The following is a 26,399-nucleotide window of genomic DNA, read 5'->3' as shown; positions in this document are numbered from 1 at the left end:
CATTTCATCTATGACTTGTTTTTATTCATGGATTTTAGCAAACACTGTCCATAATATTTCTTCTAACATTTCTCACTTAATATTCGATTTTTCTTATATTTCCTCAATTCCATACTCTAAATATTTAAGTTACTTCATATTTAAAATAGTTCTAACATTTTTGGATTTCCTAAAGAATTAATGTTTGTTTTTTTTGTTTGTTTGTTTGTGTTTAACATCTTTATTGGAGTATAATTGCTTTACAATGGTGTGTTAGTTTCTGCTTTATAACAAAGTGAATCAGTTATACATATACATATGTTCCCATATCTCTTCCCTCTTGCGTCTCCCTCCCTCCCACCCTCCCTATCCCACCCCTCTAGGTGGTCACAAAGCACCGAGCTGATCTCCCTGTGCTGTGTGGCTGCTTCCCACTAGCTATCTATTTTACGTTTGGTAGTGTATATATGTCCATGCCACTCTCTCACTTTGTCACAGCTTACCCTTCCGCCTCCCCATATCCTCAAGTCCATTCTCTAGTAGGTCTGTGTCTTTATTCCCGTCTTGCCCCTAGGTTCTTCATGATCTTTTTTTTTTCTTCCTTAGATTCCATATATATGTGTTAGCATATGGTATTTGTTTTTCTCTTTCTGACTTACTTCACTCTGTATGACAGACTCTAGGTCCATCCACCTCACTACAAATAACTCAATTTCGTTTCTTTTTATGGCTGAGTAATATTCCATTGTATATATGTGCCACATCTTCTTTATCCATTTATCTGTTGATGGACGCTTCGGTTGCTTCCATGTCCTGGCTATTGTAAATAGAGCTGCAACGAACATTTTGGTACATGACTCTTTTTGAATTATGGTTTTCTCAGGGTATATGCCCAGTAGTAGAGAAGCTATGTGAAGAAAATAATCAGAAATAATGCGGAAAACACATTGCCTGTTACTACAGTAGGCTCTTCATATCTTCCCCCTTTGACCTCTGATCTCTTTCAGATCTTGGGCATTTGTCCATAAGCAGTTAGGACACAAGGCATACTGGTCACCTTTGAGTGAAAGATCTGACTGGGACCAGTAGTTCTCAACCTTGGCCACACGCTAGAACCACCTGAGTGGTTTTTTAAATCCTCATGCTCAGACCACACCCAAGTCCAGTTAAATCAGAATATCTGGTGGTGAGACCCAGTGGTCAGTATTTTTAAGCTTCCCAGATGATTTCGATAAAAGCCAAGGTTGAGAAGCAGTGACATGCATCCTCACACATAGCTGCATTCACAGATTGAAAAATAGAATTTACTATGGAGAATACATAAGAGCTGTGGAAAACTTGTAAATTTTCAATATATTAAAGGGAAATTAGTCATTTTTGAGGATGCTGGGGCTACCAAAGATAAACTATAGAATTTCCATAGATGTTACAAAATTAGTCAAGGAGTAATTATGACACCCAAAGGATCCTAGAATTCTCCCCCAGTCACATTAAACCATAAAGAGAAGCAATATCCAGGTGTTAAGCTAGGAGAGGCATGAAGGTCAAAAGAGCTACAAAAATGATGTGATGCGAGAGGTAGAATTTTCAGGTCTAGATGTTAATTTTGCTACATTTGCCAACCCACACTCCAAATGGATGACACAGGTACTAAGATTAGAATGTTTTGCTGAGGAACCTCCACATGGCCTTTTTGATGTCTCTGTTCCTCAGACTGTAGATGTAGGGGTTCAGCATGGGGGTGACCACAGTGTACACTACCGAGGCCACTGTATCCTTCCTGGGAGATTGTGAGATGGCTGAGCTGAGGTACACACCAAGGCTGGTTCCATAAAATACACAAACAACTGCCAGGTGAGAACCACAGGTGGAGAAGGCTTTATACATTCGACCTGATGAGGGGACTCTCAGAATGGAAAAAAGAATTTTATAGTAAGAGAAAAAGATCCCTGAGAAAAGGAGAAAAGCAAAGGTGGCACCAAAAAAATACAGGACTATGTTATTGGTGAAAGTGTCAGAACAGGCAAGCTTGAGGAGTTGAGAAGGGTCGCAGAAGAAATTAGAAATTTCCACATTCTTAAAGCAGGCAACTTGTAGCACAGTCAAATTGTGCACCTGGGAGTCCAAAAGGCTAACAAAAAATGACACCAAAACTAAGAAGCAACAGAGGCGTGGGTTCATGATGATCTGGTAGCGCAGTGGGTGACAGATGGCCACAAACCTGTCATAAGCCATTGCAGTCAGAAGCATACCATCCATACACACAAAAAGGATAAAAAAAGACATCTGTGTCAGGCAGGCTTCATAGGAGATGACTCTGCTATGAGTTTGGATGTTCACAATCATCTTGGGGACGGTGGTGGAGATGAAACTGATGTCAACCAAGGACAGGTTGGAGAGGAAGAAGTACATGGGGGTGTGAAGGTGGGGGTCAGAGGTAACAGCCAGGATGATGAGCAGATTCCCCAACACGGTGACCAGGTACAAGGACAGGAACAGGATAAAGAGCAAAGGCTGCAGTTCTGGATCATCTGAGAGGCCTGTGAGGAAGAATTCTGAGACACTTGTTACATTTCCAGTTCTGTGTAGCTTAGACACCTTTGGAAAAAGAAAAGACGGCTGGAAAAAAAAGGAAACAAGTCAATGGGCATGCGGCACTGTGTCCATATTTTGGATTCAAGCAATTCATTTCTAAGATCATACACCTCAGCACCTTCAGCAATATTTCTCAGTGTGACAAATACTATCTGCTTCGAATTGTTTCCTCATTGGTTTCTGTGTTTTTCACCTCTGTCTATTCACTCTTTCTTTATAAAACTTCACTGAAAATTGAACGGGAACAAGAACATTAGAGGTAATACATTCATGATCTCAGTTAAATACAACCTACTTTAGAAATAATACAGAATGCGAAATTCCCTTCCCTCTTTATGAAAAAATATAATTCGAATTTAAGAAGTTAAGTCATAGATATATAAATCTTATTTTACTCAAATAAAATTCTAGATATTTCTTTTATTTAGAATATTTATAAATCTCTATGAAATGAGGGAGTGTGTCATCTGGATTCTAAATTAAAAATAAAGGTTCATAATCAGAAAACATTTTTATGTGATATTCAGAGTTTTATCATTGGTTTCTCTGTCTTCCCTCCTTCATGAAATAAGTAATTACTCAAATATCAGGGTTGTGTTTTAAAAGTTATTAAGTATATAATTCATATCTTTGACTTTGGTGGACTTCAAATTTTGATCAGTGTGGTTTATTTAAGTACACATGATCAATCATACAGCATTGGTGACTTGGAATGCGGTGTTAGTGTATAGAACATTGTCAATGATTAAACGGTAATAAAATTTAAGAAACCCTCTTGAAATTTTTTATTTTATACAAGGTTATTTGTTTCAACCCAGTACCATGTTGGTAAAATGTCTGATGTGTGAAACCACTTTACTTTTTGTGAACTCTATTCTGTGCTGGGATAGTAGTAGTAGGATAATACTACTTCATTGTTTTCCTTTTTTTCAATTTATTGAAGTATGATTGACAAAATTGTATATATTTGGGTTGTGCAACATGAAGGTTTTAAAAAGATGTTCTAGATGATGATTTAATACACATAGATATTGGGAATGATTACCAAAATCAAGTTAATTAACATATCTGTCACCTCACATAGTTTCTACTTGTGTGTGTGTGTAGTAACAGTTAAGCAGATCTCTCTTAGCAGATTTCAAGACTACAATACAGAATTATTAACAAGTCATCAGGCTGTATATTAGATCCTCAGAACTTATTCATTTTATAACTGAAAGTTTGTACCCTTTGACCAACATCTCCCCACTTTCTCTACCACCTCCTCCTCACAACTACAGTTCTAATCTATGGTTTTCAGAATTTGATTTTCTTAGCTTGCAAACATAAGTGAGATCATACAGTATTTGACTATGTCTGGTGTATGTATTTCAATAAGCATAATATTCTCCAGGTCCATCCATGTTGTCACAAATGGCAGGATTTCCTTCTTTTTATGGCTGAATAATATCCCTTTGTTAATATATACACACCACAGTTTCTTTCAAGAAAATGAAGAGTACAAGAGTTCCCTTAAACTCCACATCCTCATCAACATTTGTTATCTTTTTTTTTTTTCAATAATAGCCATCCTAACAGATGTGAGGTGATATTTGATTTAGGTTTTGACTTATGTTTCCTGATACTAACTGATGTTGAGCACTTTTTCATATACCTGGTCTTGTTCTCATCATAAACCCTATTTATGGTTGAGGAGTTCAGCACCAGGGAAGGTCCCACAGCCAGGTCAGAACCCAGCCTTCTGATGTAGATGCAGCAGATTTTCATGTCAATTCTTCCTGATACAGGGATTGCAATTCCTTGTCTTCTCCTACCTGAAGGTAACTCAGTTTAATTATTTTGGCATGTCACACTATGATTTAATCTAGAATTATTCAAAATAAGTACTGTAAACACAGTTGGGCAGTTTCCTTATCTATGAAATTAATAATAATTTAACCTACCTAGTAGGAGTATTGGAAGAATTTTTTTTTTAATTATTAATATTGCTTAGACCAATGGTTTTCATCTCCAGCTGTTTGGTAATTTACGTGTGCTTATTTTAAAATTCACAGGTACCCTGGTCTCAGCCTAGGACCTATTTCAGGATCTCTACATGTGCTTTTCTTGGTCACCCTGATGTCAAGCTGAACTTGATAAATACCGCTTAGAATATTGCCCAACACTTATAAAAAGTTCCATTAATATTACCTATTATTAGTCTCATCAATAACCAAAACCTATTTTTAAATATAAACATTTAATAATACTTCCTTCAGATCTCAGCTTTTATAGAGGTTTGAACATTTACTCATAAAAAGGAACTTTCTTGGTATCTAGCTCAATCTCGTTCCTCTATATAACTGTCCCCCAAAAGCAACCATTGTCATGAAGTTGATGGGTATATTTCCCTGTCAATGCTTCTGTAATGTCAATATTCATTTATGTATCTAAACTGCATTCTTAAAATCTTCCCTAAACAGAATACTACACATATTTCCTCTGAAATGTGCTTGTTTACCACAACTTTGTGGTTAAGTCTCTTCGTGAAGTACATACAGTTACTTCAAACATTTACCCAATGCACATTATTACGTAAGGGAAAACATCATTTACTTTATAAATTTATATTTATACATATAAATTAACAAATTTATATTTCACATATATTTAAAATGTAACAATATAATATAATGTATTTTCACTACCTATTAAATAAATATTTAATTTACATTACATATTTTATAGTATATTATTATTTATATCATTTTCTTCTTACAACAATCCTATGAAAATTCTGTACCTCGCTCATATGCTATCATACAAATGAGAATTTGTATATAATATGTGAGTGGTGGCTAGTTGTGCAATTTCTAAGAACTGATGCATGTTCAGTTTTACTAATGTTGTCTGTATTTGTTTCAATGCAAATATCATTTTCTATCAACCACATCATCACTTATTAAGGTATCATTTGAAAATATTCCTGAGGTCTATCTTATGACTATGTCATGATACCTGCACATGACATTTTCATCTTATATAGGAAATTGTTTCAACCTTAGATTTCAAAACTGGACTCCACAACATGACTATTTATAGAAAATCCTATAATCCATCAAGTCAGTGCCATTCTGGCCCCTGTGAACTACTGGTGCATTCCTGTAATTCACAGATAGACTCACTGAACCAAAGAGGATGAATCAATTCTTCTACCTTCATTTCACTTTCTGGGCCAACAAACTAGGTTAGAAAAGAAATGCTATTTAGCTACAGTGGAGATGTCTGAGAACTGGTGTAGGAATAAGCAAATCGAGGATTGAGTCCTGGATTTTTCACCCCATGTATGTGGAGTGTGTATAAATTTCTCCTCCTCTCTATGCTTCTGTACCTTCCTGGAAAAAAAAAAAAAGAGTCTAATACCCAGCACTACACCATGTGTGGCACTTAAGGGATGTTTGTAACTTATAAATATTGGGTCATTTTTATAAAGAATGTCAATCATTATTGGGCTAGTATATTTATTAATTAAATATAATCCCCCAAATTTAATAATGTTTTATGGATTATATGGTAGAAAAGATCGAAGCCTTTCCTGGCTCAGGGCACTGGAGCATGGAATGATATGAAATCCTAAAATGTGTTTCAGCCCATGCATTAAGATGTGTAGTCCCCTCCTTTTCTGACTCTTTTTTCCCCATACTTATGAAAATTTCTGCAATGGCTTTTCAATGATTGAATCCTGCATATGCTATTAAATGGAAAGAAAATATGTCCCTTAGAAAGTCCATGACATAGAGAGAAACAAGCACTATTTTATCTTGTCTCTATTCCTATGCGACATTCTGAAAAAGATGAAAACACCAGCATGAATGGTCCACTGTGTGGAAGCTATATTGCCCACACGGTTTATTCAACACTTAACTGTTTTCTCTTTTTTTTAATCCTTGTTGCCTCTTCTGTGCCAACGAGGTATAGGCTCTGGGGAATCAGAAATAAATGAGCCTCAGTCATTTCTCTTCATCTATGAATAATGTACTTGTATAAAATAAAATAAAATGTCCTGTCAGGGATGTAGGGAAACCATAACATCAGACCAACAGATATTTAAATCTAATGACACGAGCATTAGCTTTATCATTATTAGTAACAAAATATCAAAAATGTATTTTGCCCTTTCTTTATGCATCCATCACATAACTATTGCATAGAGGGTGACCATTATTTGTTTAGTCCTGATTCAGTGGGTTTGAATCAATGAGGAATCAACTCAGTTGACAATACTAAGTCTCATGGATTCTAAGAAATTGTCCCATAACACACTAAGAATTAGTGGAGCATACACGATTCAAAATTAAGTTTTGTTTTTGTTTTTGTTTTTTAAAACATCTTTATTGGACTATAATTGCTTTACAATGGTGTGTTTAGTTTCTGCCAGAGCCCCCGAATCAGCTGCTCCAAAATTAAGTTTTTATTCTCTAAGTTCCATGCCCTAAATATCATTGTTTTCAGGCTTTCTGAAAGTTTTAAGCAGAGGTACAGCAGTCTAACGACAGACGCATCTCGGGTAGATTTTTTAAACTGTTTTCATTTTCCTGCATAGGAATGAACCCTAAGACTCTGATTTTATGTCTCCTTTCATGATTGAGTCAGACGATTATAAGTACAGAGGAGAAAGTGGACAGGTGATGTGAAATCCAGGAACAGGGTCAACAGAGAGATCTACCCTGAAATGTCAGCTGCCAATTATTTCTATGACTTCACCTGTGTTCGTAGACATCCTTCCTATAGTTGATGCAGCAAGTGTTATCTACTACCCTCCCCTGTGTCCTCCAGAAAACTCCAAATAAGAAGGGCAAAGTGAGCAGGGAATCTCTATGAGGACTGACAGGAAAGTAACATGACTGTTTGGGGTGGCAGGGGGAAAACTGCCCAGATGCCCTGTGTCTGGACTCAGTCTACCCAGAATGACTGACCTCAACACTTTCTAACTCATGACCTGGTACCTGCTACATAAAATGCTGTGCTTCTTTCCTCTTATTATAATAATACTTATGTGTGCACTTATAATTTGGGAGAAATTATGCAGATGTAATCAAACAAGAAACATAAAAGACACACCTCAGAGCCTGACACTTAGGAAGCCTTCAATAACATAACATAACATAACATAACATAACATAACATAACATAACATAACATAACATAACATAACATAACATAACTTAGGGGGAAGTTTACAGAGACCCATTTGCTGCTACAATGGGGGAGATGCCAGCCAGAGCCAGAACCAGTGAGGGTGGAAGTAGATCTCTGAATGAGAGTTCTCACACCCCAACCAGAACAAAGAACGTAAGCTTCAAAAGGCTTTATTCCAAAACTGTTTGTATTCGTGCCCTCTCATCTTTCTATACCAAATATCATATCTGTCCTCTTGAGGAGGAAATCCCAACCAGAACCAAGAACATAAATGTCATAGGGCTATAATCTGAAATTTGTATACTGGTCCCCCCCCCCATCTTTCTGTCCCAACTGCCGTGTTTGTCTTGTTGAGGAAAAAATCATGCTCCCAACACTCCCTTCATCCATCACTTTCTCCCTCAGCACTTACTGGGCTGGGCTGCATCTCTGCTGGAGCATGACCAAGGAGCACAGATTCACTGCCCCTCTCCTGCCTGCTGTGTGATGAAGTCTCAGGGTGTGCCCTCAGGACTGGCAGGAAGACAGACTCAGGCTGGGACCTTCTGATGCAGCTTCCTACAAAGGATGGAGACACAGGTGGGGAGTCACAATGTTAGAACTGGCCAATTAATGAGCTGAAGACACTGGCCAATTATTTACAATGATATGACCTTAGGGCTCAATGTCCAAAGCTCATAATTAGCCAGGTGGTCCACATTGTCCCAATCTCTGGAGACTTGCTAATATTAATGGAACAGGAAAAGGATAAAAGTGAATGTCCTGGGAAGGATCTAGGTCCCTCTTCTCCTCAAGAGGAAATTCACCTGTACTCTTGCTTCTTACTTCTAACTTGCAGGATTCTAACATAAAACTCAGACATTTTTTTTTCTCAATTTAACCACTCAATGTGTGGTTTTGATATCTACAAATCCATTGTATCAATCATGAAATCTATGCAGCACTAGGTCTATACCAAGGATGAGATACTTTCCATTTTCACAGGTAATATTTGTCTCTAAGGATAACTTCTTATTTTCATTTCCTTACCCTTGCTCAGCTGGCATTAGATATGGTAGAGATTACTGGGTTGGACTTTTTTCTTTCCTTTTTTTTTGTGTGTGTGCTAATTTGAATGAATCTTCATGTCTAAGTTTTTTCTCTAAATGAATTACATTGGCATATTAGAAAACTATTGACTTTTACTAATTCTTTAATACCTGATACTTTAATTAAATATTTCAGTGGGCCTCCCAGAAGGTTGCAGTCAAGATCAGCCAGGGCTGCAGGCATCTCAAAACTGGATCAGAAGATGTCCACTTTCAAGCACACTCACGAGGCTGTTGGTAGGATTCACCTGTTCACAGAATATTGTCCAGAGAATTCTTTCAGTTCCTTGACACATGGCCTCCTGGTTGGGCAGTTGGTTTTTATCAATATGAGCCATCAAAAATGCAAGAGAGAGGCAGCAAGAAGAAAGCCAGATATTTTTTACTCTATTCTCAGCAGGGACTTCCCAACCTTTCTTCCACATTCTCATTGTTGGAAGTGGGTCTCTATGTACATCTCACCCTCAATGGCAGTAAGATACACAAAGCAATGAAAACCAGGAGTTGGGATCAGTGAGAGTATCTCAGATACTGCCCACCACACAGGGCTCATCCTCTATAAAGTCTATGTGCTCCAAGCAATTCAAGACTCAGGCCCTGTTCATCTACTTTTCAGCATATCCCCTAATTAGTCACACCACCATGATCTCAACAAAAATTCCCTGGACACAAACTAGCATATGGGTAGAACTTTCTCTCCATTGGGTACTGCATTTGGTATGACAGACCCCACTCTACTGCTTCAGGTCATGCAGTCTCAAGTATACCCCCTTGTTTCTGATGCACGAGGAGAGACCCTCCAACACCAGGCCAATCTACAGCTATTCCATGGTCAAACGTAGCAAATGTTCCCAGTGAACATGATTTCTTCTAAGTAGAGATGAATCAACTCACTCCAGAATATATATTTTCGTTAGATTTCATTGTGGTCTTAGATCTTGAAGACTTTAATAAATAAAATGTGGTTGGGCTCACCTGTTTTTTTCTACAGTATAAAGTGGGATGTAGGTGGAAAGTGGAGTGATGTAACCTTCTAAATCCTGTCCATGCAGCCTTCCTGACTCAGAGACCTCTTTCTGAGGAAGGCAGAGATTGGTTTGTCATTGATATGAAGAAAACTTTATACCAAAATCAAATTGGATATGGAGAGAAGGATGTTATTTACCTTGTGGGGATAAGTGACAGGGGGTATTTTTAGGGTAGAGCACATGGTGGATAGGTACAGGTGGATATGAGAGGGAGAGACTATGTGTTGACATATTTAAAATAATTCGTCCACGGCAAAAATGTATTACTAAACTGCAGTTATTTCATAGAGAGTGAAATGAATAAGTTACTAGAGTCAACGACAAAGTTGAATTTATAGGAATTGGGATATTAAAACAAAAGGTACTTAGGTTGCTTCCATGTCCTGGCTATTGTAAATAGAGCTGCAATGAACATTTTGGTACATGACTCTTTTTGAATTATGGTTTTCTCAGGGTATATGCCCAGTAGTGGTATTGCTGGGTCATATGGTAGTTCTATTTTTAGTTTTTTAAGGAACCTCCATACTGTTCTCCATAGTGGCTGTATCAATTTACATACCCACTAACAGCGCAAGAGGGTTCCCTTTTCTCCACACCCTCTCCAGCATTTATTGTTTGTAGATTTTTTGATGATGGCCATTCTGATCAGTGTGAGATGATATCGCATTGTAGTTTTGATTTGCATTTCTCTAATGTTGAGCATTCTTTCATGTGTTTGTTGGCAATCTGTATATCTTCTTTGGAGAAATGTCTATTTAGGTCTTCTGCCCATTTTTGGATTGGGTTGTTTGTTTTTTTGATATTGAGCTACATGAGCTGCTTGTAAATTTTGGAGATTAATATTTTGTAAGTTGCTTCATTTGCAAGTATTTTCTCCCATTCTGAGGGTTGTCTTTTCATCTTGTTTATGGTTTCCTTTGCTGTGCAAAAGTTTTAAGTTTCATTAGATCCCATTTGTTTATTTTTGTTTTTATTTCCATTACTCTAGAAGGTGGGTCAAAAAGGATCTTGCTGCAATTTATGTCAAATAGTGTTCTGCCTATGTTTTCCTCTAAGAGTTTGATAGTGTCTGGCCTTACATTTACGTCTTTAATCCATTTTGAGTTTATTTTTGTGTATGGTGTTAGGGAGTGTTCTAATTTCATTCTTTTACATGCAGCTGCCCAGTTTTCCCAGCACCACTTATTGAAGAGGCTGCCTTTTCTCCACTGTATATTCTGGCCTCCTTTTTCATAGATTAGGTGACCATAGGTGTGTGGGTTTATCTCTGGACTTTCTATCTGTTCCATTACCTATATTTTTGTTTTTGTGCCAGTACCATACTGTCTTGATTACCGTAGCTTTGTAGTATAGTCTGAAGTCAGGGAGCCTGATTCCTCCAGCTCCGTTTTTCTGTCTCAAATTGCTTTGGCAATTCGGGGTCTTTTGTGTTTCCATACAAATTGTGAAATTTTTTGGTTCTAATTCAGTGAAAAATACCATTGATAATTTGATAGGGATTGCATTGAATCTTTAGATTGCTTTGGGTAATATAGTCACTTTCACAATATTGATTCTTCCAATCCAAGAACATGGTATATCTCTCCATCTGTTTGTGTCCTCTTTTATTTCTTTCATCAGTATCTTATTGTTTTCTGCGTACAAGTCTTTTGCCTCCTTAGTTAGGCTTATTCCTAGGTATTTTATTCTTTTTCTAGTGATGGTAAATGGGATTGTTTCCTTAATTTCTCTTTCTGATCTTTTGTTGTTAGTGTATAGGTCTGCAAGAGATTTCTGTGTATTAACTTTGTATCCTGCAACTTTACCAAATTCATTGATTAGTTCTGGTAGTTTTCTGGTAGAATCTTTAGGATCTTCTATGTATAGAATCATGTCATCTGCAAACAGTGACAGTTTTACTTCTTCTATTCCAAGTTGGATTCCTTCTATTTCTTTTTATTCTCTGACTTCCATGGCTAGAACTTCCAAAACTATGGTGAATAATAGTGGTGAGAGTGTGCACCCTTGTCTTGTTCCTGATCTTAGAGGAAATGCTTTCAATTTTTCACCATTGAGAATGATGTTTTCTGTGGGTTTGTCATATATAGCCTTTATTATGTTGAGGTAGTTCCCTCTATGCCCACTTTCTGGAGAGTTTTTAATCATAAATCAGTGATGAATTTTGTCAAAAGCTTTTTCTGCATCTATTGAGATAATCATATGGTTTTTATTCTTCAGTTTGTTAATATGGTGTATCACATTGATTGATTTGCCTATATTGAAGAATCCTTGCATCCCTGGGATAAATCCCACTTGATGATGTTGTATGATCCTTTTAATGTGCTGTTGGATTCTGTTTACTAGTATTTTGTTGAGGATTTTTGCATCTATGTTAATCACTGATATTGGCCTGTAGTTCTCTTTTTGGTGATATCTCTGTCTGATTTTGGTGTCAGGGTGATGGTGGCCTCGTAGAAGGGCTTGGGAGTTTTCCTTCCTCTGCAATTTTTTGGAAGAGTTTGAGAAGGATAGGTGTTAGCTCTTCTCTAAATGTTTGATAGAATTCACCTCTGAAGCCACCTGGTCCTGGATTTTTGTTTGTTGGAAGATTTTTAATCACAGTTTCAATTTCATTACTTGTGACTGGTCTGTTCATATTTTCTATTTCTTCCTGGTTCAGTCTTGGGAGACTGTGTCTTTTTAAGAATTTGTTCATTTCTTCCAATTTGTCCATTTTATTGGCATACATTTGCTTGTGGTACTCTCTTATGATCCTTTGTATTTCTGTGGTGTCAGTTGTAACGTCTCCTTTTTCATTTCTAATTTTACTGATTTGAGTCCTCTCCCTTTTTTCTTGATGAATCTAGCTAAAGTTTTATCAATTTTGTTTATCTTTCCAAAGAACCAGCATTTAGTTTCATTAATCTTTGCTACTGTGTTCTTTGTCTCTATTTCATTTATTTCTGCTGTGATCTTTATGATTTTTTTCCTTCTATTAACTTTGGGTTTTGTTTGTTCTTCTTTCTCTGGTTGCTTTAGGTGTAATGTTAGGTTATTTGAGATTTTTCTTGTTTCTTGAGGTAAGATTGTATTGCTATAAAGTTCCCTCTTAGAACTGCTTTTGTTGCATTCCATAGGTTTTGAGTGGTTGTGTTTTCATTGCCATTTGTTTCTAGGTTTTTTGTTTTTTGTTTTTTTTCTTCAGTGATCCATTGGTTATTTAGTACCATATTGTTTACCCTCCATGTGTTTGTGTCTTTTTACAGTTTTTTTTTCTTGTAATTTATTTCTAATCTCATAGTGTTGTGGTCAGAAAAGATGCTTGATGTGATTTGAATTTTCTTAAATTTACTGAGGCTTGATTTGTGACCCAAGATGTGGTCTATCCTGGAGAATGTTCCATGTGCACTTGAGAAGAAAGTGTATTCTGCCACTTTCCAATGGAATGTCCTATAAATATCAAGTAATTCTATCTAGTCTAATGTGTCATTTAGGGCTTGTGTTTCCTTATTAATTTTCTGTCTGGATGATCTGTCTATTGTTGTAAGTGGGGTTTTAAAGTCTCCCACTATTATTGTGTTCTTGTTGATTTCCCCTTTTATGGCTGTTAGCATTTGCTTTATGTATTGACATGCTTCTATTTTGTGTTCATAAATATTTAAAATTGTTGTATCTTCTTGGATTGATCTCTTGATCATTATGTTGTGTCCTTTCTTGTCTCTTGTATCAGTCTTTATTTTAAAGCCTATTTTGTCAGATATGAGTTTTGCTACTCTAGCTTTATTTTGATTTCCATTTGCATGGAATATATTTTTCCTTCCCATGACATCCAGTCTGTATATGTCCCTAGGTCTGAAGTGGGTCTCTTGTAGACAGCATATGTAAGGGCCTTGTTTTTGTATCCATTCAGCCAGTCTATGTCTTTTGGATGGCACATTTAATCCATTTATATTTAAGGTAATTATTGATATGTATGTTCCTGTTGCCATCTTCTTAAATGTTTTGGGTCTGTTTTTGTAGGTCTTTTTTCTTCCTTTCCTCTTCTATTCTCTTCTCTTGTGTTTCTTGCCTAGAGAATTTACTTTGCCAATTGTTGTAAAGCTGGTTTGGTGGTGCTGAATTCTCTTAGCTTTTGCTTGTCTGTAAATCTTTTGATTTCTCTGTCGAATCTGAATAAGAACCTTGCTGGGTAGAGTATTCTTGGTTATAGATTTTTCCCTTTCATCACTTTAAATATATCCAGCCACTCCCTTCTGACCTGCAGCATTTTTGCTGAAAAGTCAGCTGATAACTTTATGGGGATTCCCTTGTATGTTTTTTGTTGTCTTTCCCTTGCTGCTTTTAATATTTTTTCTTTGTATTTAATTTTTGCTAGTTTGATTAATATGTGTCTCAGTGCATAGAGAATGGACTTGAGGACACAGAGAATGGGAAAGGTAAGCTGGGATGAAATGAGAGAGTGGAATGGACATATATACACTATCAAATGTAAAATAGAGAGCTAGTGAGAAGCAGCTGCATGGCACAGGGAGATCAGCTTGATGTTTTGTGACCACCTAGAGGGGTGGGGTAGGGAGGGTGGGAGGGAGAAACAAGAAGGAGGAGATATGGGGATATATATATATATATATATATATATATATATATATATATATATGTATAGCTGATTCACTTTGTTATAAAGCAGAAACTAACAGACCATTGTAAAGCAATTATACTCCAATAAAGATGTTAAAAAATCAATATGTGCCTCAATGTGTTTCCTCTTGGGTTTATCTTGTATGGGACTCTCTGCGCTTCCTGGTCTTGGGTGACTATTTTCTTTCCCATGTTCGGGAAATTTTTGCCTATGATCTCTTCAAATATTTTCTCAGACCCTTTCTCTTTTTCTTCTTGTTCTGTGACCCCTATAATTCGAATGTTGCTGTGTTTAATGTTGCTCCAGATGTCTCTGAGACTGTCTTCATTTCTTTTCATTCTTTTTTCTTTATTCTGCTCCTTGGCAGTTATTTCCACCATTCTGTCTTCCAGTTCACATATCTTTTCTTCTGCCTCAATTATTCTGCTATTGATTCCTTCTAGTGTATTTTTCATTTCAGTTATTGTCTTATTCATCTCTTTTTGTTTGTTATTTATTTCTTCTAGGTCTTTTTAAAACTTTTCTTGTATCTTCTCATTCTGTGCCTACATACTATTTTTGAGATCTTGGGTCATCTTTCCTGTCATTACTCTGAATTCTTTTTCAGATAGATTGCTTATCTCCTCTTCATTTAGTTGTTCTTATAGTATTTTATCTTGCTCCTTCATCTGCAACGTATTTTTTTGTCATCTCTTTTTGTCAAAGTTACTGTGTTTTTTGGTCTCCTTTCTGCATGCCGCAGGATTGCAGTTCTTCTTGCTTCTGGTGTCTGCCCCTTGTGGGTGAGGTTGGTCCAGAGGCTTCTGCCATTATCCCCTTGATAGGACATTTGGTTGGTGTTGTGATCAGAGCCTGCCCTAGATACTGAGCAAGGCCTCCCCTTTGCTACGTGGTTGTCACTGCCCTGTCAGGCTCAGGGTCTGCTCCCTAGTTGTTGGAGTAGAGACCCCCAGATCTGTTTCTTAGCTGTGTTTCTGATCTGCAGTGTGAGGTAGCCAGGATTGGAGCACTCCCATTGGGAGGGAAGACACTTAGTTTTCCTCCTTTGGAGATGTTCACCTGTGAATGTGCTCTGTTGTGTCCCCTTTCACCTGTTGTGTGGGCTCACAAAATATACTGTTGTTGGCACTGTTCTCAGTCCCACCTTAACTGTGGGTATGCTGGGAATTTGTCCTGGTGACTCTCAGGCATTTTTTTCACCTGACCACTGGTGCAGATCCACTGAGGTCAGGTCCCAGGACTGCAGTAGTTGTGCACCTGGACCCACTGTGGGAGCTATGGTGGCAGCTCAGACTCTGGCCTGGCCCAACTCCCATGTATATGTGCCCACAAATCCCACAGCTGTTAAAGCCAGACCCATCCCAGCTGCAACAGCACGTGTTGTCCTTTTGGATGTTTTGCAGGTGCTGAATTAAGGAAGCCATCAGCAGAGGTGTAACTCTGCAGTTCACACAGCCACGAGGAGAGATTCACCTCTTCTTCCTTAGTCACATAGCCCCTGGCTCTCAGCTGTGGTTTCAGCCCCTCCTCTGGGCAAATTTCCTAGTGGGGGGAGCTTTCTGCAACCTCCCAAGACTGCAGGGCAGGTTGCAACACCTACTGGTGGATTTCCTAGTAGCGAGAATTTCTGCATGCTCCCAGGATGGCGGGGCAGATCCTGGCACCTGCTCACAGATTTCCTAGTTGGGGGAGTTATCTGCACCTCCCAGGACAGTGGGGGCAGGTCCTGGCACCCACCGGCAGATTTCTCAGTAGCAAGAGCTATCTGCGCCCTCCCGGGGCAGTGGGGAATGTCCCAGTACCCACTGGCAGATTTTCTAGTAGTGAGAGGTTTCTGAGCATTCCCAGGACAATGGGAGCAAGTCCTGGCACCTGCTGATGGATTTCCTAGCGGGATGAGTTATCCACGCCCTCCAGGGACAGCAGGGGGTTTCAGCACGCACTGACAGATGTCCTGGTTGTGGAAGTTATCCGCACCCTCCTGGGACAGCAGGGCAGGTACCGGCACTCACTGACAGATTTCCTAGTAGCAAGAGCAGGGGCGGGTCCTGGGGTCTGCTGGCAGAATTGTTAGTGGCTGGATCTGCATGTGCCCTTCCGAGTCAGTGGGGACAGGTCCTGTGACCCGCTGGCATAATTTCAAGTTTTGGGAGCTGTCTGCTCCCTTCCAGGTCAGCAGGGGCAGGGTCTGGCATCTGCCTGAGGGTCTGGAAGAGGTGGCCAGTGCCTGCCTCAAGAGTCCAAGATGGCAGCGGTGACTTGTACCCGCCCCTAGAGCTCCTCTAGGTGGTGTCCTGTTGCCTGGGAGCTCTCACAGAGATAGACGTTCTTATGGTTGTCCCACCCCTTTCCTTGTGCACCTCCTAATAGTGGTGTCTTGCATCTCTGGCAGGCCCAGGCTTCTTCCTAGTACACCCTCAGTTGCCACAGCCTGACACTTTCAGACTGTTTCTGTACCTAAGCCTGGTCCTCTCCCTGGGACTGAGCTTCAGAGTTTGAGCTGCAGCACCCAACCTCACCCTCACTGACAGAGGAGTCTCTCAGGATGGGGAACACAGGATGGCTATGCCAACCCCCTGTGCATGTTATTCTTTGTTTTGGCTTCCACAAATTGGTTGCTGTTCTCACCTTTTAGACTCCAAAACTCCCCTTCTGTCCAGTCTAATTTCTCCACTGGTGAGGAGCCTTCCCAAGGTGCAGGAAGTTTTTCTCCTTCACAGCTCCCTCCCCAGGGCACAGGCCCCATGCTGATTCTTTCTTTTTCTTATTCCCTTTGTCCTACCTGGTTACGAGGACGTTTTCTTGTCTTTTCGGACATCTGAGGTCTTCTGTCGGTGCTCAGTAGCTGTTCTGTGTGAATCATTGCACTTGTAGATGTATTTTCAATGTTTCTGTGGAGGGCAGTGAACTCTGCTTCATACTCCTCCGCCATCTTGGTCGCATCTCTATCCTTTCATTATTGATGGACACATTGGTTGTTTTTATCTTTTGGCTGTTGTGATTAATGCTGCTATGAATATTGGTGTGCAAGAATTTGTCTGAATTCCTGCTTTCAATTCTTTGGGGCATATACCTAGGCAGAATTGATGAATCTTGAAAGTCTACCTTTAAAAGCATGCCAAATGATCAGACATTTGAGTAAACACTGTCCCAGGACATCGAAGAACAAATCCTGGAAAGTCCCAGTGACCCCTATTCTTCACTTTAGTAGTCTTGAAGAGGTAAAGCATTAGGATGTCAGATCAGTGGATCTGGAAAATTTTGATAGGCGTTTTGCACCTTGGTGTGTCATAAGTTAATTGCTCAAATCTTTACTGAATGATTTAGGCCAGGTATTGGTTGATCATGCACCCTGCAATCGTCTCCCTCACGCTGTCTTTAAAAACCTTTCCCTGAAGGCCAGCAGGGAGGTCTGGGTCTTTTGAGCATTAGCTGCCTATACTCTGTGCTTGGTCTTGAAGTAAACGCTGCACTCTCTTTCACCACCACTTGAGGTCAGTAGATTGGCTTTACTGAATGCAGGAAAGAGGACCCAAGTTTTGTCCAGTAGCAGGATGGCCACCCTGAACATCCCTCCCTCCAGCATGCAGAACCTTTGGGAAGTATAAATTGGTGTCAGGCAGAGGCTAAGTTGGACAGTGTATGAGACAGATGGACCATCTGTTTCCTGTCTCTCCCCCAGAGTTTGATCTCTTAGGACTGGGCAGAGAGAAGAGAGAATTGAATATCTTGAATTGTGGAGACTGTATCTTTCTCTGAGTCAATGCCCTCAAAATGGCAGGACCTTCAATGGGGCTAATTGATGCCTGTTGGGACAAGAATAAAGCCAAGGCCTGTGGTCTTGGAGACAATTGCAGAGACACTGGCAGGGATGAAATGCAAATTCAGATGAGACACAGGTGAGGCCATAACGCTCAGAAACATGGAATGCCATCTGTTTCATGGATAGAAAATAAGGACAGTGTAATTGGGTGACTGCCTTGCAGAAGAGGTGAACAGTTTACCAACTTACTTCTTTCTCTCTGTCTCATTTTACATCTTACCAATTTAAGAGCTTTGCAGGAACACTGCGATTCTCCATGTAGCTCCCTCGGTAAAACCATATAAATTCAAATTGTGGCAGCTTTAAAACATGGCTCCCAAATTCTTTGATATTCCTCTCATGAGACTGGAGCCCATGTCCCCTGTCTTGACTCAACTTGTAATGCTAAGTATGAGTTGTAGTTGAAACTACTTACTATCTTTGAAAACTTTAAGTTATCCAGCCTATTGAAATGTCAGTTTCCTAGTTTTAAAATGGGGCCAATAATAATTACAATTTTCCATAACTTTTTAAAAATCAAGAATCAAATATCCCAGCTATTTATTTTCACATGCTACCACATTGAATGGCACAGGTATAGATCCCCCCTTTTTTTTTTAATCTCTGTCAACTCTATACAACTTAATTTTGATTTCATGCAAGCCGTTTCTCCAGGGACTAGGGGTGGGGAAAATGGGGGGGGGGCTATTAGTAAAAGGGTACAAACTTCCAGTTAGAAGATGAATAAATTCTGGAGATCTAACTACAGTCAGCATGGTGACTATAGTTAACAATACTACATTATACACGTGAAAGTTGCTAAGAGAGTAGATCTTAAATGTTCTCACCACATATTAAAAAAAGTTAATTATGTGAGGTGATGGAGGTGTTAACTAACCCTATTGTGGTAATCATTTTGAGATATATGCATGTAGTAAATCATCACATTGTACACCTTAAACTTACACAATAAGTCAATTATATCTTGACCAAGCCAGAAAAAATAATTTTTAAACTGATTATAACTCAGGTAAAAGGAGGAATTGTCATAGTATTTTTTATTCTGGCAAGAGCAATGTCTCCAAAATACAAATTTGACCAAATCACTCCACCACCACGTGGATCAAGAAGTCACATCACTGGCTTCCAGTGGCTCTTGAGAGGGAAGTCAATTTAGTTACCATGGCCCATAGGGTCCCACATGAAATTCAGGCTCTTCACTCAGAAGAGAATGTTTTTTCATTTTTCTGGAATGCGTTTTCATTCTTTCCACCACTAACTCCACTCATACTCATCATTTACTTCTATGCTGTGCCTGACTCTCCCATCACCCACTTCCTAGTCACCTGCAGTTTTCCTTTCTTGCACGTATTGCAGTTGAAATATTATAGTACTTTAAGGATTTCTTAAATTTATATATTCCCCCTCCATCATCCCAAATATAAACTTCATGTAGCCAGAGACGTCTCTTTTTGTTCACCATCATATTCCCATGATCTTGCAAATTAGATGCTCAATAAATATTCACTAACTAATAAATGAAACGAGGCTTAAAGCTGTCAAATAAAATACAAAAGAAAATAATTGATAACTAATATCATGAGTAGAGCTGTAAAATATGATATAAAATATTAAATACATTTGTCTATATTGTCAAAGTAAAAACTGCACCAGAAAAAGTAAAATAGCAAAGAAGATTTTCTTTAAGACTACTGCAAAAGAGGAGAGACCCTGAACTGAACTCTGCTGGAATATACGGCAGGAGGGGTTTTGGTGCTGGGTGAACTAGTGCAAAAGTACTGGAGGATGTTGGTGGGGGAAAGTTGATCAATGGGATGTGTCAAGCAAATGGAGTTATTCCTCAGTTTGCAAATGTTTTTCTCTATCATTAAGCAATCTGTATTTGCTAATTGATGCCCATAGAAGTTAGGCTCTTACCCTCCTACAGACACTGGGAAATAGGGGTGCTATCTTCTTTTATGTTTACATTTTAAAAAGATGGGTCCCAAGTCATTGAGAGAGGCATTTTCTTGGTTGTAAAACTGGCAAGAGGATGGGAGAAAATGTACATATATGTCAAAGGGCAGAGAAAAAATTTACAGCTGCAAGTTTTCTAAATTAAATATTCTAAGAAAAGAGAAGTCAGGGGTCTAAGATCAGGAAGAAACCTGTCTAAAATTTACTCAAGCTGAGGGGAACATTGAGGCAGTCTTGGTCAGTATATTAAAGAACAATACACCATGGGCCACCAATGCTTATTCCAGGAATTTAAATATGCTTCAACTTTAGGAGGTCTATTTACATTAATTTATTGCATAAATATATCAAAATAAAAGATGGCAAGTTTGATAGGAATCAAAATGTATTTGTTAATTTTTTTTTATGCAAAACACATTTTTTTAAACATCTCTATTGGAGCATAATTGCTTTACAATGTTGTGTTAGTTTCTGCTGTATAACAAAGTGAATCAGCTATACTTACACATATATCCCCATTTCTCCTCCCTCTTGCGTCTCCCTCCCACCCTCCCTAATCCACCCCTCTAGATGGACACAAAGCACCGAGTTGATCTCCCTGTGCTATGCAGCTGCTTCCCACTAGCTATCTATTTTACATTTGGTAGTGTATATATGTCCATGCCACTCTCTCACTTCGTCCCAGCTTACCCTTCCCCCTCCAGTTATTGTTGCAAATGGTAATGTGTATATGTGTGTGTATGTGTGTGTGTGGGATGTGCAGACTCTCAAGCTAGAAAAATAAAGATATATCTTTAAAATAATAAACAATCTTGATGTTTAAATGAGAGGTAATGTTCAATTGGACGTGGAAGCATTAAGAAATGGCAATTAATGAACATCATATAGCAAATATTACTGCTATAAACCACAGTATTTAATATTGTTTTGATAATTCAAACAAATGCATGAGATGAAAAAGAAAGGGGGCATAAGCATTAAAGTCAAAAAACAAATGTATTATCATTTGTAGATCAGATTTTGGAAGCAGAAAGCTCTCAAATCTCTGAAGATCTAGGCTTGTGACGGTCTTTCATCATCCATTCCAACATATCCCCTAGGGCAGTTATTTTCTAATTGTAGCCACACATAGAATCCACCTGAATGTCTTATTAAACACAGATTGCTGGGCCTGACCCTGAAATTTCTGACTTAGTAGATCTGGGATGAAGGCCAAAATGTGCATGTCTAACAAGCTCCCAGGTGATGTTGAAGCTGCGGGTCTGCAGACAACCCTAGGAGAAACACTGTTCTTGTTTGTGTCCCTAGGACACTGTTTAATAAAAGTTTTCCCTCCAAGGCTTACATCTCCTCTCTTCTATCCCACCCCCAGCCTTTACTAGGATGCACTGGCTCTTTCAGATGGCATTAAGGAAAACCCTGGCTGCCTTGGCTCTTTTCCCACTGTGGCTTTTCCTCCAGAAAGTACAGGGAGATTATCCAAGAAGGGAATTCATACCATATCTCTGGGAAGCCCAAGATGCTTTGCCTTGGGGACACTGAAAGCTTATTTCAAAAGTTTCCAGGACTTCACTGGCTGAATTCTCAGATTGCCTCATTAAATAAATTGTTCTGTTGTCATTATACTCTTTAAACAATTAAGCTCCCTTGGGGTAGAAGGAGAATAACAGAAAAGAAACTTTCTGCCATTGCTGTTTCCCTGAAGATAGCTGTGAAGAAAGGCAAATTTCTTTCTTCCATTTATCCCTTCTTTACCTGGTATGCTCAAACATTTGCAGTCCAGATCATTCCCCTGGAGTTTACAAAGGCTTCTTTATGAAGAAGTCTGCCAGGTCTCCTTAATATATTGCCATAATTCTTGCTTCTCCTTCACAGGATTTAATTTCAAAGTTAGAAGTTTCTCCCTGAGCGATGTGTTAGTGTTACAAGTTGCCCTGTAGACTTGACTCTGGAAATCCTATTGTAACAAAAATAAAATGCATGAGAAAGGTCCCTATTTCAAGAAAGGGAATGCAGCCGTTAGTGATATTGCTACTGGAAAATCAAGCATTTTGAAGAATGGAAATATCCCTTAGAATGTATTTGGCACATGAGATCACCGCAGACCTCAGGGAAGGCAATTGTGATGGAGGTAGAAAGTCTCCAGATGAGTTGGTTGAGGAGAGAATGAGCAGTGTGGAAATTGAAGTAGCAAGAATAGACCAAATTCTTTAAAAGTTTGGAGCAATACCCAAAGGGGAGTATGGGCCTTTGAGTGAGTTTTATTTTAATTGAAAGAAATGGGGATGTGGAACATTGGATATTATAACATTGCATGCGGACACTGGAATATAAAGGATTAAGAAAGGAAGTGATAGTGTAAGTTCTCCCCAAAAGTTAGAAAGTGATAGAATCCAAAACTCAGGTGAAGGTTTTAAAGATGCAGTCATTAATAAAATAACTGTACAAATAATTATGTAATTACAATGGTGGCTCATGTTGTGATGGATGGTGTAGTGACCAATGAGATCATATATCCAGAGGAGGCCCTACAACTGAGAACTGAAGCATCATGGATAGGATTCAGTCAAGCATCGGCTTGTCTTTCTAACTCCTGACTTTCTCAGCAGGAACTTCTTCTGTCTGTATAACGAATTGACTTGTACTGCCACCTGGGCAGACTGATGATAGCCAGACCAATGCATTTGACCTCTGAGATAATAATGGAATGTTCTGTGGGCCCCTCAACTCAACGTTTCCAGGATTAAACTGATGTTTTATCCTCCCTAAAATGTTGCTTTTTGTATTATCCCATCTCTTTGAAAGCATACACCATCAACTCTGGTATCCACAGAATTTTGTTTTACTCCAATGTTTTCAGCTGAGCTGATTTTGCCCCCTCTGGAACAATTGCAATAACAGGGGACATTTCTGCTTATCATAACTCAGTGCTGGCATCTAGTGGGTAGAGGCAAGGGATGCTTTTAAATATCATACAATATACAGGACAGTGCCCTATGAAAAAGAATACAGACCAAAAATGTCAATATTGTTGAGGTTGAGAAACCCTGGTCTAGACTGTTGAGGAATGATATTAAAATTTTTATCTAAAAAATTCCAACCAATCTCTATTATTTTATAATGACATTGAAAACGTTATCTGAAATAAATCTCAATCTTTCTCCATTATTTTGCGCTACTTAATGTTTTTTATTGTGGTTAAGTTTATATAACATGAATGTAAAAGTATGAAATTAGAACATTCTCTAACACCATGTACAAAAATAAACTCAAAATGAATTAAAGACTTAAATGTAAGACCGGGTACTAAAAATCTCCTAGAGGAAAATATAGGCAGAACCCTCTTTGACATAAATCACAGCAATATTTTTTGGATCCATCTCCATCTTAACCATTTTTAAGTGTATAATTGTGTACACTTGGCATTAAACACATTCACATTGTTGGGCAACCATCACCACCATCCATCTCCAGAACTTTTTCATCTTCCCAAACTGAATCTCTGTACCCATTAAATGCTAATGCTAATTCCTCCCTTCCTCCAGCCCCTGGCTGCCACCATTCTATTTTCTGTCTCTTGCTACCTCATGTGAGTGGAATCATATAATATATATCCATTTGAAATATCTCAATTTTGACATTTCAAACTTGAATCTCTAATGTCCCCTTTCCTTCCGAAATTTGCTCCACCCACAGCCCTCCCTGTCTCAATAGATGCAATTCCATTTTTTCAGTTGTTCAGACCCCAACCCTGGAGACATTCTTGTCTCCTCTCTTTCTCTCACACCTGTATCCTGCCTGGAAGCAAACCCTTTTGGCTCTGCCTTCAAAATATAGCTCACCAGACCGATTCTCAACCCTTACACTGCTATCCCCACCTTGGTCCTACCCACCTATATCTCACCTAGCTTGCCTACAGGTAAACTCCAAGCAGGCTTCCTCACATCCTACAATCCACACTCAACCCAGCATCCAGAATAATCTTTTAAAATTCCTAATCATGTCGTGTGTCTGCTCTAAACCCTACAATTATTCCTCACATCACTCAGAGAAAATGAAAGCAAAAGTCCTTCAGTGGCAGAGAAAGCCTCCCACAATCAGCCCCTGATACCTGTTCTCCTCTTCTTCTGTGCTCCCCCTCACTCGCTCTGCTCCAGCTACATTCCCCCCAGGCAACCTCTCACCTCAGGGTCTTTGTACTAACCTTACCCTCTGCCTGGGGCACTCTTTCCCCAGATACCACTCACCTAAGTCATTCACCGTCTTCACCAATGTAACTTTCTCAATGAGTTTACTAGGACCACCCTTTTTTAATAGGACAAGCTGTCCTCCCCATACTCCTGATCGTCTTTATCCTGTGGTAGTTGAGCCTAGAATAATGACTGACACATAGTAAATACTCAGTAAAAATAGGTTTGATAAATTGAATAAGTGAATGTTGGTTCTGAAGGGGCTGCCAGTCACACTGTCACTTGACCGCAGTTGATTTGTCCAACGTGGAAAGAGGACATGACTGTAACAATCAGAATTCTTTTCTGATGTATAGTTATAGATATAGATATATAGATATATGTGTTCAGTCCTGAGCAGCTAAATTGAATCCAGTTCCTCTTTAGTAGTGAAGCTACCAGGTATGAGGGGTGAGAGCTGCTGAAGCTGAATCTGGCCTCTGTACACCGAAAACTGAATTAAAACTTGGAGACAGAGTTTTGGGTGAAGTAGAAAAGAATAGCTTTATTGCTTTGCTAGGCAAAGGGGGCCACAGCAGGCTAATGCCCTCAAAACTGTGTGTCCCAACCTGCAGTGGGTAGTGAGGAGTTTTACAATATGGTTCAAAGAGGGCATGATCAGCTCGTGGACATTATTCTGATTGGTTGATGGTGAAGTGAGAGTCACTGTCATCAACCTTCTGGTTCCAATCGATCTGGGATCTACGTGCTTGTGGGCAACACACAGTCAACTTCTTCCACCTGGTGGGGTTTTCAGTATCTGCAAAACAACTCAGAGATATTGTTATGTATATTCCTGCTCCAAGGCTGCACTATTGTTTCTTTTTTTTAAATCATCTATCTATATATATATTTTTTAATTATTTATTTATTATTTATGGCTGTGTTGGGTCTTCATTTCTGTGTGAGGGCTTTCTCTAGTTGCGGCAAGTGGGGGCGACTCTTCATCGCGGTGCGCGGGCCTCTCATTCTCGCAGCCTCTCTTGTAGCAGAGCACAGACTCCAGACGCGCAGGCTCAGTAATTATGGCTCACGGGCCTACTTGCTCCGTGGCATGTGGGATCTTCCCAGACCAGGGCTCGAACCCGTGTCCCCTGCATTGGCAGGCAGATTCTCAACCACTGCGCCACCAGGGAAGCCCAATCATCTATATTTTTAAAAATAATACTTAAGATACAAACATATCTGTTTTACCTATTAAGTATTTTTACAGGAAAATATGATGATAGATTATCTTTAATTTAAATCTCCTCTGTTTTAAAAAGATTTTTTTTAACATCTTTATTGGAGTATAATTGCTTTAAAATGTTGTGTTAGTTTCTGCTGTATAACAAAGTGAATCAGCTATACTTACACATATATCCCCGTATCTCCTCCCTCTTGCGTCTCCCTTCCTGCCTCCATATCCACCCCTCTAGGTGGTCACAAAGCACCAAGCTAATCTCCCTGTGCTATGCGGCTGCTTCCCACTAGCTATCTATTTTACATTTGGTAGTGTATATATGTCAGTGCCACTCTCTCACTTCGTCCAAGCTTACCCTTCCCCCTCCCCGTGTCCTCAAGTCCATTCTCTACATCTGCGTCTTTATTCCTGTCCTGCCCCTAGGTTCTTCAGAACCATTTTTTTAGATTCCATATATTTGTGTTAGCATACTGTATGTTTTTCTCCTTCTGATTTACTTCACTCTGTAGGACAGATTCTAGATCCATCCACCTCAGGACAAATAACTCAATTTCGTTTCTTTTTATGGCTGAGTAATATTCCATTGTATACATATGCGACATCTTCTTTATCCATTCATCTATAGATGGACACTTAGGTTTCTTCCATGTCCTGACTACTGTAAATAGAGCTGCAATGAACATTTTGGTACATGACTCTTTTTGAATTACGGTTTTCTCAGG

At 39.0% G+C, this 26,399-nt stretch overlaps 1 protein-coding gene across 1 annotated transcript; it reads right to left on the bottom strand.

Moving 5' to 3' along the window:
• Window positions 1-1,635: 1,635 nt before the first annotated feature.
• On the bottom strand, window positions 1,636-17,418 carry LOC137759065 (olfactory receptor 7E178-like). Its single transcript, XM_068534981.1, is given in 4 exon segments — window positions 1,636-2,558; window positions 2,561-2,598; window positions 9,816-9,916; window positions 17,269-17,418. Coding segments are annotated over 4 exon segments (1,212 nt in total).
• Between the last annotated feature and the right edge of the window lie 8,981 nt (window positions 17,419-26,399).

The sequence above is a fragment of the Eschrichtius robustus genome, chromosome 2 (assembly GCF_028021215.1).
Source record: "Eschrichtius robustus isolate mEscRob2 chromosome 2, mEscRob2.pri, whole genome shotgun sequence".
NCBI classification, from domain to species: Eukaryota; Metazoa; Chordata; class Mammalia; order Artiodactyla; family Eschrichtiidae; genus Eschrichtius; species Eschrichtius robustus.
This window is presented reverse-complemented; position numbering and strand designations above follow the sequence as displayed.